Source organism: Leptinotarsa decemlineata, unplaced genomic scaffold (assembly GCF_025532065.1).
Source record: "Leptinotarsa decemlineata unplaced genomic scaffold, Ldec_3_MD MMD2_tig00003736_RagTag_RagTag, whole genome shotgun sequence".
In the NCBI taxonomy this organism is placed as follows: domain Eukaryota; kingdom Metazoa; phylum Arthropoda; class Insecta; order Coleoptera; family Chrysomelidae; genus Leptinotarsa; species Leptinotarsa decemlineata.
Window position 1 is genome coordinate 5,877,947 of NW_027412593.1, and position 17,374 is coordinate 5,895,320.

The 17,374-nt window shown below is 32.1% G+C and overlaps 3 protein-coding genes across 4 annotated transcripts; 1 reads left to right on the plus strand and 2 right to left on the minus strand.

Annotated features, from left to right (window-relative positions):
• Window positions 1–313: 313 nt before the first annotated feature.
• On the minus strand, window positions 314–6,105 carry LOC111518304 (cyclin-dependent kinases regulatory subunit). The gene is made up of 3 exons (XM_023174717.2): window positions 5,939–6,105; window positions 2,342–2,469; window positions 314–662 (listed from the first exon to the last, which is right to left on the minus strand). Exons 1-3 carry the CDS (start codon window positions 6,007–6,009, stop codon window positions 598–600), a joined length of 264 nt encoding a protein of 87 aa, XP_023030485.1. The 5' UTR covers window positions 6,010–6,105; the 3' UTR covers window positions 314–597.
• Window positions 6,106–7,423: 1,318 nt separating this feature from the next.
• LOC141483601 (uncharacterized) lies at window positions 7,424–11,233 on the minus strand. 2 transcript variants are annotated; one of them, XM_074178349.1, is made up of 5 exons: window positions 10,922–11,233; window positions 10,557–10,710; window positions 10,140–10,444; window positions 9,807–10,010; window positions 7,424–9,618 (listed from the first exon to the last, which is right to left on the minus strand). In XM_074178349.1, the coding sequence occupies exons 2-5, from the start codon at window positions 10,658–10,660 to the stop codon at window positions 9,311–9,313; spliced, it is 921 nt and encodes a 306-aa protein (XP_074034450.1). In that variant the 5' UTR covers window positions 10,661–10,710; window positions 10,922–11,233; the 3' UTR covers window positions 7,424–9,310. The 2 variants fall into 2 exon arrangements, with proteins under 2 accessions (XP_074034450.1, XP_074034451.1); XM_074178350.1 differs by having other exon boundaries at window positions 11,036–11,054.
• Window positions 11,234–12,141: 908 nt separating this feature from the next.
• LOC111518301 (cyclin-dependent kinases regulatory subunit) lies at window positions 12,142–14,985 on the plus strand. The gene is made up of 3 exons (XM_023174716.2): window positions 12,142–12,371; window positions 12,434–12,561; window positions 14,089–14,985. The coding sequence occupies exons 1-3, from the start codon at window positions 12,301–12,303 to the stop codon at window positions 14,148–14,150; spliced, it is 261 nt and encodes an 86-aa protein (XP_023030484.1). The 5' UTR covers window positions 12,142–12,300; the 3' UTR covers window positions 14,151–14,985.
• The last annotated feature ends 2,389 nt before the right edge of the window (window positions 14,986–17,374 follow it).

Genomic DNA, 17,374 nt, shown 5'->3' on the forward strand with positions numbered 1-17,374 from the left:
TTATAATATCAACACTTTGTAATTTAGTGTAAACACCCTTCAGTGTTCCCTAAAAAAATATATTTGTCAGTAACTTATTGTATTTCATTTTGTCTTATAAATTCAACAGATTCAAAAGTCCATTTCTGTCATCAGGATACAAAAAAGTCCAAACAAACCAGTTGGTTTTGTTGTGTAACCTTCTTTTGACTGATCTCAGATGAACAAGACATTGTTACTCCTCTTTAAAGGGACACATACAAGTTCCAATCACTATGCCTGCATTAAAAATCACTAACAGGTCTCTCATGCTCCCAACGAATGAAAAAACAAAAATCATTCAGATTTTATTTACGAAAATCAGGTGAAAAATACCTTATCCTGAAATATTGCTATAATTCATATACTACATAAATAATTACAGCCTTTTATCAATGTAAAAACAGTTCATTCATCCTTATGCTTCTATAAATGAAAAATAAATAACAGGAATCATTCTACAATGTGATTATTGATAAAACATATTTGGAATCAAAAAAAAGGATGAAGTTACACATTAAAAAAATATTCAGTTTTTATTATGAATCCAACTAGGATACTTCTACACATACGGATTCCTCACTGATTCTCTTTTGGTGGTGGTGGTGTTGTGATGGGCCTTTTGAAGAGTAGAATGTGTGGTTCTGGAATTGATTAATTTATGTAACTAACATCACAATCAGCATTTCCAGAATAGATATATATATATATATATATATATATATATATATATATATATATATATATATATATATATATATATATACTAGTCTCAGAAAGTTTACACAACGTAGAATTTCTCCAAAAGAAAGAGTATTCAAAAAGTGTAGTTCGGCCAACAGGCAATTGCACCATATGTGATCATTGGTCTGACAATCATAACTCCAATGGATTTGTTTGGGACCTAAACCCCAAGTTTTATCACAAATCCTTCGACATATCCATAGGGACAGTCTGGCTTTGTGTTACATTTTTTCCAAGTGAGCGTTCCAGGTGAGTTTTTTATCAAGGACAATGCCAAAATATTACACCTCTGTTCCAAATGGAACGACCTCACCATTGAGGGAAAGTGACGTTAGATCGTCCAATTTTCTCCTTCTAGTGAAGGGGATTATCACAGTTTTGCTGGGGTTGACAGACATCTGCACCATGACAACATACTTTGGAGGATGATACAAGCTACCCTTCTCGACGTGACCCTTGCCAAGATGACAAGGTCATCTGCATAAGCTTGCAGATCTACTTTTTTTCTGCCGAGGGCATCAAGCAGATTATCCATCAGGAGCGACCACAGAAGGGGAGATAGTACCCCACCTTGAGGGCAGCCTCTGGTGACCCTGAACCTAATGGCCTCGCCTTGAAGAGTCGTAGTTGCAGTTCTGTCTACCAGCTTGGCATAGATCCAGCTAGTTATGATCCATTCTATACCTTTAGTAGTCAGAGATGGTCCTGTAAATTTAGGTAGTGCATTATCAAATGCTCCTTCGATATCGAGAAATACAGCAACCGCAATCTCCTTGTTGTCAAGGGATTGAGAGATTTTCTCTACAAGGTTGTTTAATGCCAAATCTGTCAATTGCCGGTTTGATAAGCATGCTGGTGGTTATTCAGGGGGATGCATATAATGTCGCCCTCCTGATGTTTCCGTCCAGTATCCTCTCACGTATTTTCAACAGGAAGGATGTAAGGCTGATTGGTTGTGCCGATTTAGGATGTTGGTCTTTCCCACCCACTTTAGGTATGTATATATATATATATATATATATATATATATATATATATATATATATATATATATATATATATATATATATATATATATATATATATATGTATATATACCACCCAACTGGGTGGTATATAGTTCCACACCAGACTAGCTCTATACAAGTTTATGAGAATAGGTAAAATAATGCCCAGTCTGTTTTGAAGGGCTGAAACATCCTCTCCAGGAGATTTGAAGGGCTGAAACTTGATAGCCCATTCAACTTCCGCTGCTGTGATAACCTTCTTGACGACCTCCCAATCGTAACAGAGTAACAATAAAATTAAGTTATCTTCGTTATGTAATCCGAAATAAAAGGGACACAAGGCCATGTACTAAGGCTCCTATACTCTGGCCAGGTGCAATCTACTCTTCAATATTGCTTAACATTTTGGAGTTCATCAGCATAAACCAACAGAGTTTTTACAGATCAGAAATGAATATTACAAGCCATGCATAAAATGTCGCCAACATCATCATGCAGACCAGTCTTTAAGAAAGAAAACACTTTCCGATTTACTCTTTATGTATTTTCACATACTATATAATCGCTCTTACCTGGGGAATGTGTCATATAATGCATCCAACCTTTGCTCTGCTGTACACCAATTTCTCTCCATTCTTTTTCTGACATCAAATGCGTTTTTGGTACCAATTTGACCATTTCTTTTGGCAGAACTACATGCCTATAAAAATAATGAAAAAACTGCATTCTTACAATTTCCAAGTTTATGAAAAAATATACCTAATGGTACATTGGCTTATTGCAGAAGCAGTTCATCTCTCTGTAGAGATAGAATAATCAAAATTTATGCTCATCTGTGTGACATATTATTTCACCTCAGCACATCAGTTTCCTTAGCACGAATGGTTTTCTTCATACTTAACTGCTAGATATCAACAGGTAAAATGTAACATTTATGTTTTGAGTTTAATTTTATTCTTAATTGTAAATGGTCTACTTGAACCCTTGAAACGAGAGTTTAACAGTCTTAGTACTTCAAATGTCAGAAAACAGGCTATCAAAGCCAACAAATGTCTCAAAGAGAGAAATTCGTATGCAACATCTATAATCCATACAAAGAACCTGCCAATCTATCTCTATACCTAATATGAATTACATACGAATATTTGAAAAAATAGTTTTTTTCTTCTACTAACTATATTCAAATCTTAGAGTCAATAGCTATTCTTGATTGAAGAAAAGAACATTTCTCATGCTAATAATAATTGATGTTTAATCAAAAACGGAGTTCTACTCAGTAGTAAGTTTTTAAAGTCGAAATAAAGTTAACTATACTTGCGGAATGGGAAGATAATGATAATACTTGAAGTAACACAATTCACCTTCAATTCAGTGTAACTTTTTGTCTGTGTGAAATTTCATCGACATGGTACATGGATAATGTCAGTGCAATCAGGTTGGCGAAGAATCCAAAATTTCACAATCGATCGAAAATATATAGAAATAAGATTCCACTTCATAAGAGAAAAATATCAGTAAGGAATCGTACAGATTCAACATGTCAGCAGTACAAACCATGAGGCAGATGTGAAGACAAAATCCATTCCTTTTATAAAGATTATCAAAAAATGAGAAGAATGTTGAAAGTGGTCCAGAAATAATTAGGAATATGTCAATTTTGGAAGTTAATCTCGTATTCTCTTGTTTACGTTTCGTCTAATTGCTATAGTTCTATAAAAATTCACTCTCATATTAAATATATTAAATGTATATATATATATATATATATATATATATATATATATATATATATATATATATATATATATATAATAATATTTTATTGGTTCTTCTGGATCATAACTCAATGATATAGAACAAGTCAGTGTAATATGATATAAATAAACTTATAAAATAGAAAAAATTATGTATATATAGGATATGAACAGTTATGTAAAATTATATATTAAAACTTATAACTAGGTAAAATTATAATATATTAACATCCCTAGACGACAATCTCAATTCTTCAGTTATATTGATAAGTCATTTATAAACTCTTCAATGGAGTAGTAGGCTTTATCAATCAGAAAGTTTTTTAGGAACGGTTTGAAATTTCTTAGTGACATTTTTCTAACATGATTTGGCAATTTGTTAAATAGCCTGACACCCATGAAAATTGGACTTGATTCTGATCTAGCCAGTCTATGATTTGGTATTTCTAACAATGTTGAATTTCTTGTGCCGTAATTATTTTTGTTTAAGAAGGTAAAAGGTCGCTGATCCGATTTTACAAAAATCAACAGCTGGTACATATAAATGCATGGGAGAGTTAATATTCTTAAAACTTTGAATAGATCTCTGCAGCTAGTACGTCTATTTACACTCTGAATGTTTCTGACAGCTCTCTTCTGTAAAATAAATACCCTTTGTGCCTCACGTGATAGGCCCCAAGCTACTATACTATATGAGATTGTTGAGTGTAATTGGGCATGATAGTACATGAGTACCACCGACTTATCTATAATTTTACTGAGTTGATAGATACAGTAACACATAGGCGTTATTTTTTTACATATTTCATTAATATGTTGATTCCATTTACAATCTTCAGTGAGAGTAAGTCCTAGAAATTTTATTGAATTCACCTGTTTCATTAAACCGTGCTGTGATTTTAACAGTAAACTGTGATCATGACCATTTGGGGCATAACTAAATCTTAGGAAGGATGATTTTTTATCATTGCAGATCGATTTATTGCTAGAAAACCAGTCCTGAGCTTTTAAAATTTCCCTGTGAACCAAGTCTACTGTGGATGTAACATTCTTACCACTAATCAGTAGTGTAGTGTTATCCGCATACATTACAAAATTTCCTTCAAAGTCATTGACATAAATTATATAAAGTAGAGGTCCCAAAATAGAGCCTTGTGGTACTCCAATAGTATAATTTAAACGTTTAGATTTATACTGATCTATATCAACGTATTGTGTTCGATTTTGGAGATAACTTTCAAACCATCTACGTGAGTTTCCCCTAAAACCATACTTTTCCAATTTGTCTAGTAGAATTATGTGGTCTACAAGATATATATATATATATATATATATATATATATATATATATATATATATATATTTATATATAAATGTTGAGTTCGCGACCCGTTTCTGGAATTTTGTGTTTGACGTTTCAGCTCCATTTTCAAGAAATTGATGTGACGACGCGGGGGCCTCAATATGCCTACTTCCCAGGTCGCGTCATGAGTCATCTCTAAGGTATCAATCTGCCTACTCCTTAGAATGAAGTGAGGTATCGATGAGTGTTCGATGGTATTTATCTCGGTGGGAGCTACTGAAGTAAAAATGTGGGGACTGGGCTTTGGGTGATTACCATCACGAGACGTCTTGGTGAGGAGTGGACATCGGGAAATTATGGGTTTCCGGGTAGTTGAAAGTTTCTGACCGTTATCACGTTTGTTCAGGCAGGAAGGTAACTTTTCAATTTCGATGGACTCGCGAATTATCCAAGCTTGTAGTTTTTTCACTGTGGAGATGGTCTTAGTGTTCGCAAAGTCTATATTGTGTCCTGCTCTTGATGATGTTTATACAGGACTGAGGATGGGTCTGACTTTCGGACAGCAAGTTGATATTGGTATACTCTACTTGTCAAACGCCTGTTGGTCTAGCCTACATATGTTCTATGGCAATCGGAGCATGGAATTTAATATATACCCTGGGTATATTGTAGTCTGTACAGTTTCTTGTACAGTCTTCCAGTAAAAAACTTTTTGTGTTCCACACTAACAATATCCACTAACCATGACAGGATAAGAGATTGAAATGCACTCACTATCCTTGTAAGCCCCCAAAGTGCGAAGAATAAAGAATAACAAACTATTTCGATTGTATTAAAAAATTATTTATTACTCGTTTGAGGATAAGGGCTTAGTATTCTAATTCATTATTCAAAAAATATATGAGTCAATTCTACATTGAGCGAACAAGCTTCAACCAGAGAATTTTGCTTGTTTCAAGTAGAATATCATCACTAGAGAAGTACTCTGACGACTGTCAATGTTAATTTTCTACTAAACTACAAGTAATGTCGCGAATGACTTTTAAAAATGCTGATTTTATGCATCAAATACAAATTTTTCTTCTCTTTACAAATATCATCACAATACTTACCGGTATTCATACTCTTCATCATAATATCTGTCGGAATAATAAATATTTCGTTGGATTTCTTCTTTATTCATAACAGCTGTACTACTTTTGAAATTATAGTAAAAAATTAAACTTTACATTTAAAACGAGTATTTACAAATGAATATATATATATATATCAAAATACAGCAAACAACTAACGACAAACAAAAAACAAAAGTTTGGAATTATGAATTCAGTTACTTTTGCACAGAATCCCCAACTGAAGAATGATAAAATTCCCAATACAGCTCGAAATTCCCCCAACAATTACCCACGCGTGCGCAGTAGTGATTGAAACATTTGCCATTTTTTAGAAGACATAGTAATACCATTGTCTAAGGAAGAGTACCCAAACGCCACTGCACCACAGCATATGCTGTGACTGCACACGCTTTAAATTTGTTCGTTTGTAATCTCATAGAGGACGCTTTAATATATAAAATTTTAAATTTGACAGTTTTGAAGAAAATCTGTTGAAATCTGTTTTTTCGTTAACCAACTGTCGCCCCCCCTTTACGAACGACAACTCTCAAAAGCCCAAAGGAACCAAGGACTGACAAGGTCTTAACCTTTAAATGTGTGATTTCTAACACGGGTTGGAAGATAGGAAGTGAAAATCGATTGTCCGACCTTGTGTTTCGAACCATCGGATCCACAGCGGTCGATTGAGTGTGTCGAGCAAAGCACCAACGTCAACCCACCAGGCTACCGTCCTACCAAAATTATTATTTTCCAATTCATAACACAGAGTTTAGGACTATTTGATACTACTTACTGAAAAATGTACAAAACATCATTCAGATGAAGGTAAACTCATTTCAAACACAACTATATAATTGAATATTATTGAAGTTTTCATTCAATCTGAATCATTTCTGAAACGTGACAGGACAGTTACTGACCTAACAGAAAAAAAAAGTGAAAACTGAAAATACTCCGAGCCACCACAATTGATGGGTGAAGCATTTGGTAAACTTTTTGGAAACGAATTGCATCTATAAGATTTGATGACATTGACAAATGACAGTTAATTCCGAATTCTTCAAAACTCTTCAATATGTTTGATTTTCCAAGCAATATCGGATTTGTTATGGAATTGACCGATACTTGATAAAAATACAACACTTCATTGTTAGATTTCTACTGGACAGTTTACAAAACCGCAAGGAGTGTTTAGAATTCAAAGGATCTAAGAATGCTCTCAATTAACGGAATGAGTAAATAATAGTCATATGCCTCGAATTGTTTTTATATTGTATATGTCCATTTGGAGATTTTATGGAAATTTTCTCTTACGATTTTTAAAAATTGTTATCTATCTATTCAAATATTATTATGAAAACTACAGATTAAGTAGAATTTAGACAGTGTTAGAACGCTTGAGGAAACTATTGTAAAGCGAAATACGTGTTGCAGTTTTGTAAGCTGTCCCATATGGACATCCCACAATGAAGTGTGACTTGAATAATAGGGAATTATTGAACACCGGCTTTTAAGGTAATGCCTTAATAAAGTTAAGCCTTATTTGAATAAAGCAAAACCTTAAATGTCAGGGTAGAAATTGAGTTATTGGAAGTCATTCTTTAAATTGACAGTTCTTAGGACAGCGACATTTTTATATCTAACCTAAAAAAAACTACTTGTGTCTCTGCTGTTCAAATTTCAGTGATATTTTATTGTAATTTTGATAGCGGTTTAGAACAGTATGGAAAATATTTTGGAAGACGTAATTTTAGGCGGTGGGGCCGATGAAGATATTGAATTTGTTATAATGAATAATATTTTAATTAACAGAGATGAGGAAGGCCAAGGTCTCCCTTTCGAGTTGGAACACCTGAGTGATGAGGAAGTAGTTAAAAACTTTCGATTCCAAAGGGGAAATCTTCAAAGAATTAAAAATGTTTTTTTAATTCCTGATGAGGTTGTCACGGAGGCTGGTGATCGTGTCAATGGTAGGCTTTATTGTTGCCGGCTCCACACATTGAGCCCAATGTGCCTTTGTCACAGTGTATACAGTAGATATAATGATTGCCCAAAAAGGGGACCTTTTATTGGACTTAAACCTTCTACAGTGGTTAGACAGGCAAAAACTGGAATCATATGCTCAAGTATATTGATGGATCTGATGATTATTAAAGCATTCCACAATAATTTTAGAATGCTTTAATAATAATCGGATTCAAATTGTTTGATACAAATCAAATCTATTTTTTACTTTATTACAATATTTGCCTTTTTTTAGCTTTATTCAGAAGTATAGTAGAACTGTAGTAGTACTATAGTAGCACTGTAGTAGGTAATTTAGGTATCTTTATTATTTTAGGCAATTCTTGCAAAGGGGGCAGCTATAAACAACTGCTGGGGATTCATTGATGAAACTGCCCGTGCAATGTGTCGTCCTTCCATTAACCAGGAAGAATACTATTCTGGACACAAAAAGTTTCATTGCCTCAAATATCAAAGTGTGCTTTGTCCAGATGGCATAATCACAAGTTTAATGGGAGCATTTCCTGGACGTAGGCATGATGCAGGCATATTTAGGTATTGTTGGTACTATAAGTAATTTATTAGTCTGAACACTATATATTTTTTAGGGAGAGCAATTTGTACCAGCAACTGGAAGAGAAAGTAGTGTTTGGTGAAAACGATAAATTTGTTTTGTTTGGTGACCAGGGATATGGCCTTATGGAATTACTTATCACCCCTTTTCCAGGACAGCCAAATCTGTTGCCACCTCAACAATTACAATTTAATAATTGGATGAAAACTCTTCGAGTTGCAGTTGAATGGGGTTTTTCGAAAATTATACAACAATTTGCATTTATAGATTTAAAAAAAAATCAAAAACTATTAATGCAGGACTTGCAGTCCCTATATAAGGTCTCTGTATTATTAACAAATGCACACACATGTTTATACGGTGGTCAAACAGCAGACTACTTTAATCTGCAACCCCCAAATTTAGAGGAATATTTTGGATAGTTTTTTGTAATAATTGTTGAAATTAAAAAATAATATTATTCATTATATCAGTCTTTTATTGAAGTCAACAATTATATATTGGACAAAATTTTACATAAGTAACATTCCTAAACCTACAAAAAACATAACATTGTTACAAAAGTCAGTCTTAGACAGTCAACAAAAATATATTAGACTCTAATTTATAATTATTAAATCGACAAAAGTAACATTCCTATTCTTACAAAAACCTAATATTTTTACAAAACTTTCTTTAAATCACATTTTTTTCAAATCACAACTTTATACTCTAAAAATATTAATCATTTTTGGTTTCAATCGAAGGAAGGTCAAAAAATATACAAAACCAACAGATATTATCTATCAAAATTATACCTTATTGCACTTTTGTGCAAGAGTATCTATCAGTTTTTGCAATATGTTAAAAGTAACTTCTTTTTCTTTTTTTTCTCCATACATTCGCTGTTTCCGTTCTTCATTTTCAAGTTCTAATTTTTGTTTTTCTAATTTTAGCTTTTCTTCATTAAGATTAATTTGTCTTTCTTGTAAAGCAATTTTTCGCTCTTCTAGTTCTAATTCTTTTTTTCTTATGGCATAGTCTCTCTCCTGTTTTTGAGATAAATATGTCAAGGCATTTCTTCTAATAGGCTGTCTTTTAATTCGCGTCCTCGAAGGGCCTAACATGTTAATTGAGTTTACAATTTTTTTAGACTAAAATTGCGATTTTACAAACAATAAGGATGAGTTTATCAAACAAAATTATCATTTTGAAAACAAAAAATACAAATATACAATCTGTATTTTATTGTGACCCTTGTGCACATTATAAAAGAATGAAACAATAGTCAAACTAGGTACTGCTTACCTAGTACACTACTTTTTTGGTCTGTAGACTGTGTTTTACGTATTGGAGTGGCAGTTGATTCCAGACACCCTCGAGTCTTTTTAGGACTTATGACTTCCAAGGTCCTTTTATCACAACCATTGTAACTCAAAGAATTTATCTCCAATGTATTTGTATTGTTAATTTGGTGACTTGGCGGCTCCAGCTCAATGTCAACACAGCTAGCTGAAATAAATAGAACAATAATCTAAGGTATTTGTCTTCTGGAGATTTTAGAAACGAAAATGAATAATTTTCTTCTATTTGTCAAGAGGTATACAAACATGACTAATTTTGAATTTGAGTAACACTTACCATAATCATGATCATAAAAAAAGATTTCATTTTCTTGGTCACATGTTATAATTTCTTGTAAAACAAATTTGCCATTGTCTTGATTTTGGTTACATACTTGTTTGGTGGATGTGGAGGCATTTTCATTTATATGTTCCACTTGATCCAGGTAACTGTTTCTCACTTTTTTGCCTAACTGCGATAATTGTAAGTCTCTTGGAGTTTTTTTCTTTTGCCTGTCTAGGCCTACAAAGTTAAATTCTTTGCATAATACACTAGCTTCTTGAAGTAGTAAGTCCCTTTCTGAACAATCCTCAATTCCTGATCTACAAAATATTAACGGATTTACTAACGTTAAATCTTGGTATAAATATTTAAATCCCTTGAGGGTTTAGGCGTAAGCAGAAAGTTCACTGAAATCTGCCATTTTTTCCTTACCTAACTTCATCAACCTCATCTTTCTTGATCCATATTTCAGTTATTAGTATCAGATGTTGTTTGATTGTTCTAATTGTGAAGGCCTTGCCAGTCGAAATTTGCATGTTCTGCTTTATCACCTCCCATCCTTCGGGATTTGATAGGGGATTTTGTCCTACAAATTCTCTTAATAGAGCCAAATCATCATTATAAGTAAAACTTAATCAGTTTTTTTTCGTGCTGTATTCTTGGCCAAGGCTTCGTATTGGCTCACTCATATTTTATAATTTAATCTTAAAGATTAAAAAAAAAGTTGATGTTGACAACCGTTTTTTGTGAGGTTAGGTTTGGCGAATAAGGGAAATAAGGAAACGTTAAATATTTACCGTATCTAGTCGTAAATAGGGGAAAGCAGTATTTTATTATGGTTTCCTTATTAAATTTTTTCTAGTGCGCATGCGTACCTCCCATTTTCGGAACGACCATAATAAGGCATTTACCTTATAGCGTTTCCAATAATTCCCTAATATCCGATTTCTCAAAATTTGAGGAATTCCTCAACAACTGATATCGTTGTTATCGCCAACATAAGGTTATGTCACAAAATGACATAACCTTGTTACGCACAAAATGACAACGGTCATAGAAAACACAACGTTGTCAATTTGTTCCATTTCGAATTTTCATTTTATGTTCTGTTGATTATTATTTAACTTTTCTATGGACTAATTGCTTTTGAGATTATTTTGGAATGTTGCTACTGCCAATGATTTCGGTATTTATATAAGGATTTCAGATTAAAACGAAAAAAGTAAATGGTTTTGATTGGTTTTTCTAAAAATAAGGATAGAATCATTAAGAACTTTCTTTTTTTTTCAAGATTATAGCGAAGTCGATATTTCCATTCAGATCATCCAGTCATTTATTACAGAACTGTATACTTTTACTAACACTAAAACACAAAAAATTACGGAAAATCATTCAACAATGAAGAAATTGATCAAATAAATAAATATTTTTTTTCAAAAACGTCACGGTACAGTTACATTATTCCATATATTAAGTTACAAAATACTATAGCACAGTTCAATCATGGGCAGTTATCGCATTTCTTTATTTTGTATCATTTAGAACAGATCTGTAATCGTCCCCAAACTATTTTAATTTTTTCAAACCCTACTCGGTTCTATTTTAGAATGAACATCTATTTAAGACTTGGGAATAGAACTTCCATTTCGCACTAGCGCACTAATGGAATTTTTCATTCGTGTATAGTACAGTTGTGGAATCCATTTGTTTTAATTAACTCATTTGTAATAATTTTTTATCTATAATTTCAATATTTTCAATAACAATAACAAACAAAACAACTAATAAAAAAACATCCCTCCATCTACAGAATCGTGAATAAATTCGTATTAGTTTTCCATTTGTGAGAATATTGTAGAACTGATATGAGTTTGTATCAATCCTGAACGGTTCTATGAAAGTTCGAAATTCAAAATCAAAATAAACCTAGAGAAATCAACATATCCATTGGCAGCACTGATAAAATATCAATTGAACATTACAGGAGAAATATGCGTTTCCATTGGCAGCACTGATAATTGAACATATTTTAACTGCCTCAGTTGACAATGCCACTTGATACTTGCATTTGAGTTATTAGAGTTTGGAGTGTTTCAGCTGGAATAATTATTTCAAGTATAGTGTGAAAATTATCAAATTTTAAATTTTCATATAGCGCAGTGTGACAGTCTCAACAATGAATAGACAAGAAATACAACGTAATATATTTTACTCAGACAGATATTATGATGATGAATATGAATACAGGTGAGTTGTTTACATTTTATTTCATATTTACCCCAAATATGTATGTATATTCTTTATTTCAGGCATGTTGTCCTTCCCAAAGAGATGGTTAAATTAGTGCCGAAAACGCATTTGATGACTGAGGATGAATGGAGAAGTATTGGGGTGCAACAAAGTAAGGGTTGGATACATTATATGACACACTCACCAGGTAAACAATTTTTTCTCAACCATTATTATTGAAGCTTTTTAAAGACCTTTCTCTAAACATTTTTCTTGTTCAACAAGTCAACTACAGTCTAGGATGACGTTAGTGTCATCTCATTTTCCAGATTAAATATTGCCCCTCTGACTGGATTTATAGATCAAGTAATGCAAATTGAATGAAATGCAATATGATTGATAAAAACATAAAATTACCTATTAAAATGCATACATTTATAAATGTCGCTTCGTAAACAGTAATAATTCTTATGCCTTTAAAATGAATAATTCCACCAGAAAAAACTGCTGAATCTTTCAACAGAGAATAATGGAAACATTGCAAGCTGTCTTCATCACTTGATGAATATTTTGTTATACATTGATTCAAATAATATGGTTTGATGTACGTCTCCCGTTCACCCCTCTTATCTCTTATTTTTCTCTCCTTTAGAAAAAATATCATGTAAATTCTACAATTTTATTATTTGATTTTCAATGGTTTCATATTAGAAAAAAGGTCATTCTACCCAAAAAACATCGAATTTACATGACCATCTGGATGATTTCATCAGATTGGTATGGCACAAATTGGGTTTGACTTGTTACAGTTATGCCATATTGCTAAAGCTTTTGAAACAGAATCTTGTGATTCACTTCATCAAATGATATTGTAGTTTGAAAATGTAGCTCCTGTCACTTTTACTGTTATTTGTATTAGTATAAACACCATGACATCAGTTTCTTTTCTATTCTGAAACAAAACGGAAGGCAATAAATTGATGGATGTAGCCGTTTTCTACGTGGTAGGAAATCATAATGAAGAAAAGAGAAATGGGACTTTCTATGTTTTTTTCCACTTTTATTTGTATTTATTGTCGTGTCACGAAGTGTTCTGGCGATGCATTGAATTTATTGTTCTGGCGATGCATTGAATTTATTGGAGCCTCTGGAGACACCCTACATTTTGTTTTATAAGAGAGAGGACATTGTTAGATCAAGATCTTCAGATGATGCGGTGCTGCAGGTTTTTCCGGGTTTTCCTGCAGCTGAAAAAGCAAATGCGCCACTGGAATCAGTGAAGTCGCCCCGGAGCGCTTAAACATTTTTCGAAGCGAAGACGAGGGCTTATATTTGGATTAAATGAACACACCTAAGGAGTCCCTACTAATATTGTTAATCATTTTCCATTTAGAATTTTCAATATATAGACAAATGAATAGGGTAGCCAACTCCAGAATAATCCTGTGCTCCAAATAAAATATTTTTTGATATACTGGTGTATATAATGAATTTTATTGAAAACTCATAAATTTTGAAACTGTTAGTTAGATAGGGTTGCTCAGACTCATCTAATCTACTTGTACACCAAACCGTTTGGTGTCGTGATAAACCTCCAGTAATACTCATATAATCTAATTGAAATGTATAATTTCACAAATTGACAAATAAAAGTCCCCCTAATATATCATGTGTATAAGTGAATACTTAAAAACATGTAAACTATTCAAATCACTAATTATTGATTTTGTTTCAGAACCACACATATTACTCTTCAGAAGGCCCATCACATCACCACCACCACCACAAGAAAACTAGTCTAGAAAATGAGAAAGATTTGTATATAATGTTTATATTGTATGTTAGTTTGGTGTGAGAGATTTTTTGGATTCCACAGTTATTGTTCCTTTCCAAATATCTTCTAAGATTCAATCAAAATTTCTACTGTCTTATAACCAAGGTGCAACAATCCCATTTTTGTTTCATCTCTACTTTTTTAACATGTAGGAGGGGGAGTACATCTAAATAATATGTATTTGGAATGGTTAAAATTTTTACTGTCCATTCATTGTACTGTATTAATAAAATATTAGCTCTTTGATACTTACCTTAACTAAATTAGAAATTTATTTGTATTCGTTAGTTTTTTGTAATTCCGTTAATGTCGAATTTATATTTACTGTTCCCTTATTAATCAGGAAATTTTTCAAACTACTTGTATTGAATAATAACTAAAAATATTCTTGTTTCAAAGCAACATGTTCATATAATTTTATGTAATTTTTTCATATTGAAATTATGAATGTCTTCGTACCATGGGTCAACAATTAGAACAATATTGACAAGCAACAATGAATTAATTTATTTCAAATAATTCAAATCAAAATTAAGTTGAATTGATACTACTGATTCAAGAATTTTTCCCAGTTAAATAAGGTAGAGATGTCTTTTTGTAGTAATCATCATTTAGGAGTTATTTAGTGAAACATATTTAGTAGAATTTAATAACACTGACCAAACCTCACTCCATAATATGCCAACAGGAATGAAATGTCTTGCTTATTGAAGCAGGCGGATACAAATACTTAGTTGATATGTTTCTGTGTCCTCGTTTTTACTTACTTTTATAAATAAAATATTTTGTTATAAATTACGGTTGCTTTTGCTTTATCAAAACTACTAGTTTATATGACTGAAATGTGCCGCAGGATAAATCACATTTTCATGTGAAATTCACATGAAAAAGTGTTACAGTTCCTGTAAGAGGAAAAAATGTGATTATGTGTATACTTGCATTCAACATGAAAAAAGAGAGAAATATGTACTTTTGACATTTTCAGTAATTAATTCAACAACATTCTGAATCATTGACTTATTTATTTATTTATTTACGGCAATGCCTATTCTTTACAAGATGATTAACAAGTTCCCACATATGTATTTAATACTAATATAAGCTAGGTTTAAGGAAAATATATATAAAATAAAAAAATCGTAAAAATAATGAATTACAATCTTTTCACAGTCTTTTTAAATGTTTCCAAAGAAGAATTAAAAAATTTTAAATCTACATTGTATGTATTTGCAAGTCTCAAAATTCTACCTACAGATTCATTCCGGCCATAGTTGGTACGACAAAAGGGGTTCTTTGAAGATATCCGAATTTCTTGTTCTCCTTGCATTCACATTCAAAGTTATAAGTTCGACAAGTTCTGGTGAATTGATGCTACCATTGATTATTTTATGAATTAAGGTCTGCTTCTAATCTTCTATGAGCCAGAGTATTCAAGTTAAGAATGTCCAATATAATTTTATAGTCATATTCACCTATACTGGGATATCATATTTTGAACACTTTCAAGCATATCAATATCCACAAGATCATGATATGAAGGGCACAAAATTGTGGAATTGTATTCGATTATTGATCTAACAATTGAACAATATATGATTTTTATTGAAGTGAGAGATAATTCATTTGCAGATCTGAGAATGAAACCTAACATTTTTAACGCTTTAGAAGTAATATTTGCAATATGGGGTTTAAATGACATTTTTGGGTGGAGAGTGATTCCTAAATATCTGATCCTGTTTGTTGTTTTCAGTTCTGATTGGTTGATTTAATATGGCCAGTTAATAGGATTTTTGTTTTGGAAAAAAGTAAATTTTTGACATTTGTCTATATTTAATTGCAGTAGATTTATATCACACCAGCGAACAAAGTTAGATAATCGTACTGTAATAATTTTGTATCAATTGAGTCATGAATAACTTTAATCATCTTCAGGTCATCAGCAAACAAAAGGAATTCACTATAAAGAATAACATCTTTCTCAAGTCATTGACAAACAAGTTGAAAAGCAATGACCCTAAATGAGAACCCTGTGGTACACCCGATGAAACTGATTGAGGAAGATACTGAGTTACCATATTTTACAAATTGTACTCTGCAGGCTAGATAACTTTCAATCCATTTTAGAATGTTTTCTTGAATACCCAAAGCAACAACAAATTGTGGTTTACTCGGTCAAATGCCTTTGAAAAATCTGTAAATAGAATCCACCTGGTGTCTATTTTCGAAGGCGTTTGTTATACAGTGTTGATAAATTAGCAGATTTGTGCTGGAAGATCTACCACTACTGAATCCATGTTGTTGATTAATGATTATATGTCTACAATCCCATGTTAGCTTTTTTGTAATTAGGCTGTCTAACAATTTGGGTAATTCTGATCGATTACAGACTGTTTCATAATTTTATATATCATTATATGATCCACTTTTATAAATAGGTTTTAAAAAACTGTTTTTCCAATAATCTGGAAAGATCGACGATTTCAAAGAAAAATTGAATAGCATGTGAATTGGTTTGACCAAGGTAAAAATACATTTTTTGATTAGGAATAGCGGAATTCCATCTGGACCTGTAGACAATTTCCCAGGTAATGACATGACTAGATCGATTATTTCCTTAATATCAACGCTATAACTACATATATCAACCATCTTACTAAATTTATATTCTGGAATTTGGTTAACTGTTTCATCACAAAGATTTACAATATCATCACTATTTTCACTCTCTTTTTTCTTTTGATTTAATCAACTTGTTTGCATCTTCTACACTGGTAAAAATAACTTTCAACGCAGGGTTACCACTTTTATTCTTCTGTCCAACTCTGAATATCTGTTAAATATGTAAATCCTCATGAGTTATTTCTTTAACTATTTCCTTAACAGTATTCAAGTCTGAGTTGTAAGAATTACCTTCTGCTAGATTGAATATCATAACATTGTTCATTCTTTTTTTCTCTTGTATATTTCATTTATGACTGTTTCTTCGGGAAAATATGTACCTACATGTTTTTTTTTGAATTTTTGATTTCAGTTCTTCAACCTCAGAAAGCAACTCATCAATCTTCTTGATTAAATTGGGTACTAATCTTACCCCTGTGAGACAATCATCACAATAAAACTTCAACAGCCGTTTTCCTTTTAAAGCCATTACCTTTAATTCAGATGCACTTAGATTCGAACATTTTGC

Excerpts from the sequence above, each read along its gene's own strand:
- LOC111518304 (XM_023174717.2), bottom strand. The coding sequence starts at position 6,009 with ATGAATAAAGAAGAAATCCAACGAAATATTTATTATTCCGACAGATAT. Across the intron at positions 2,470-5,938 it reads GATGAAGAGTATGAATACCG|GCATGTAGTTCTGCCAAAAG; the intron begins GTAAGTATTGTG and ends TTATTTTTATAG. Across the intron at positions 663-2,341 it reads TTATATGACACATTCCCCAG|AACCACACATTCTACTCTTC; the intron begins GTAAGAGCGATT and ends AATCAATTCCAG.
- LOC111518301 (XM_023174716.2), top strand. The coding sequence starts at position 12,301 with ATGAATAGACAAGAAATACAACGTAATATATTTTACTCAGACAGATAT. Across the intron at positions 12,372-12,433 it reads GATGATGAATATGAATACAG|GCATGTTGTCCTTCCCAAAG; the intron begins GTGAGTTGTTTA and ends TCTTTATTTCAG. Across the intron at positions 12,562-14,088 it reads TTATATGACACACTCACCAG|AACCACACATATTACTCTTC; the intron begins GTAAACAATTTT and ends ATTTTGTTTCAG.
- LOC141483601 (XM_074178349.1), bottom strand. The coding sequence starts at position 10,660 with ATGCAAATTTCGACTGGCAAGGCCTTCACAATTAGAACAATCAAACAA. Across the intron at positions 10,011-10,139 it reads TTTTTATGATCATGATTATG|CTAGCTGTGTTGACATTGAG; the intron begins GTAAGTGTTACT and ends TATTTATTTCAG. Across the intron at positions 9,619-9,806 it reads CCAAAAAAGTAGTGTACTAG|GCCCTTCGAGGACGCGAATT; the intron begins GTAAGCAGTACC and ends TTAACATGTTAG.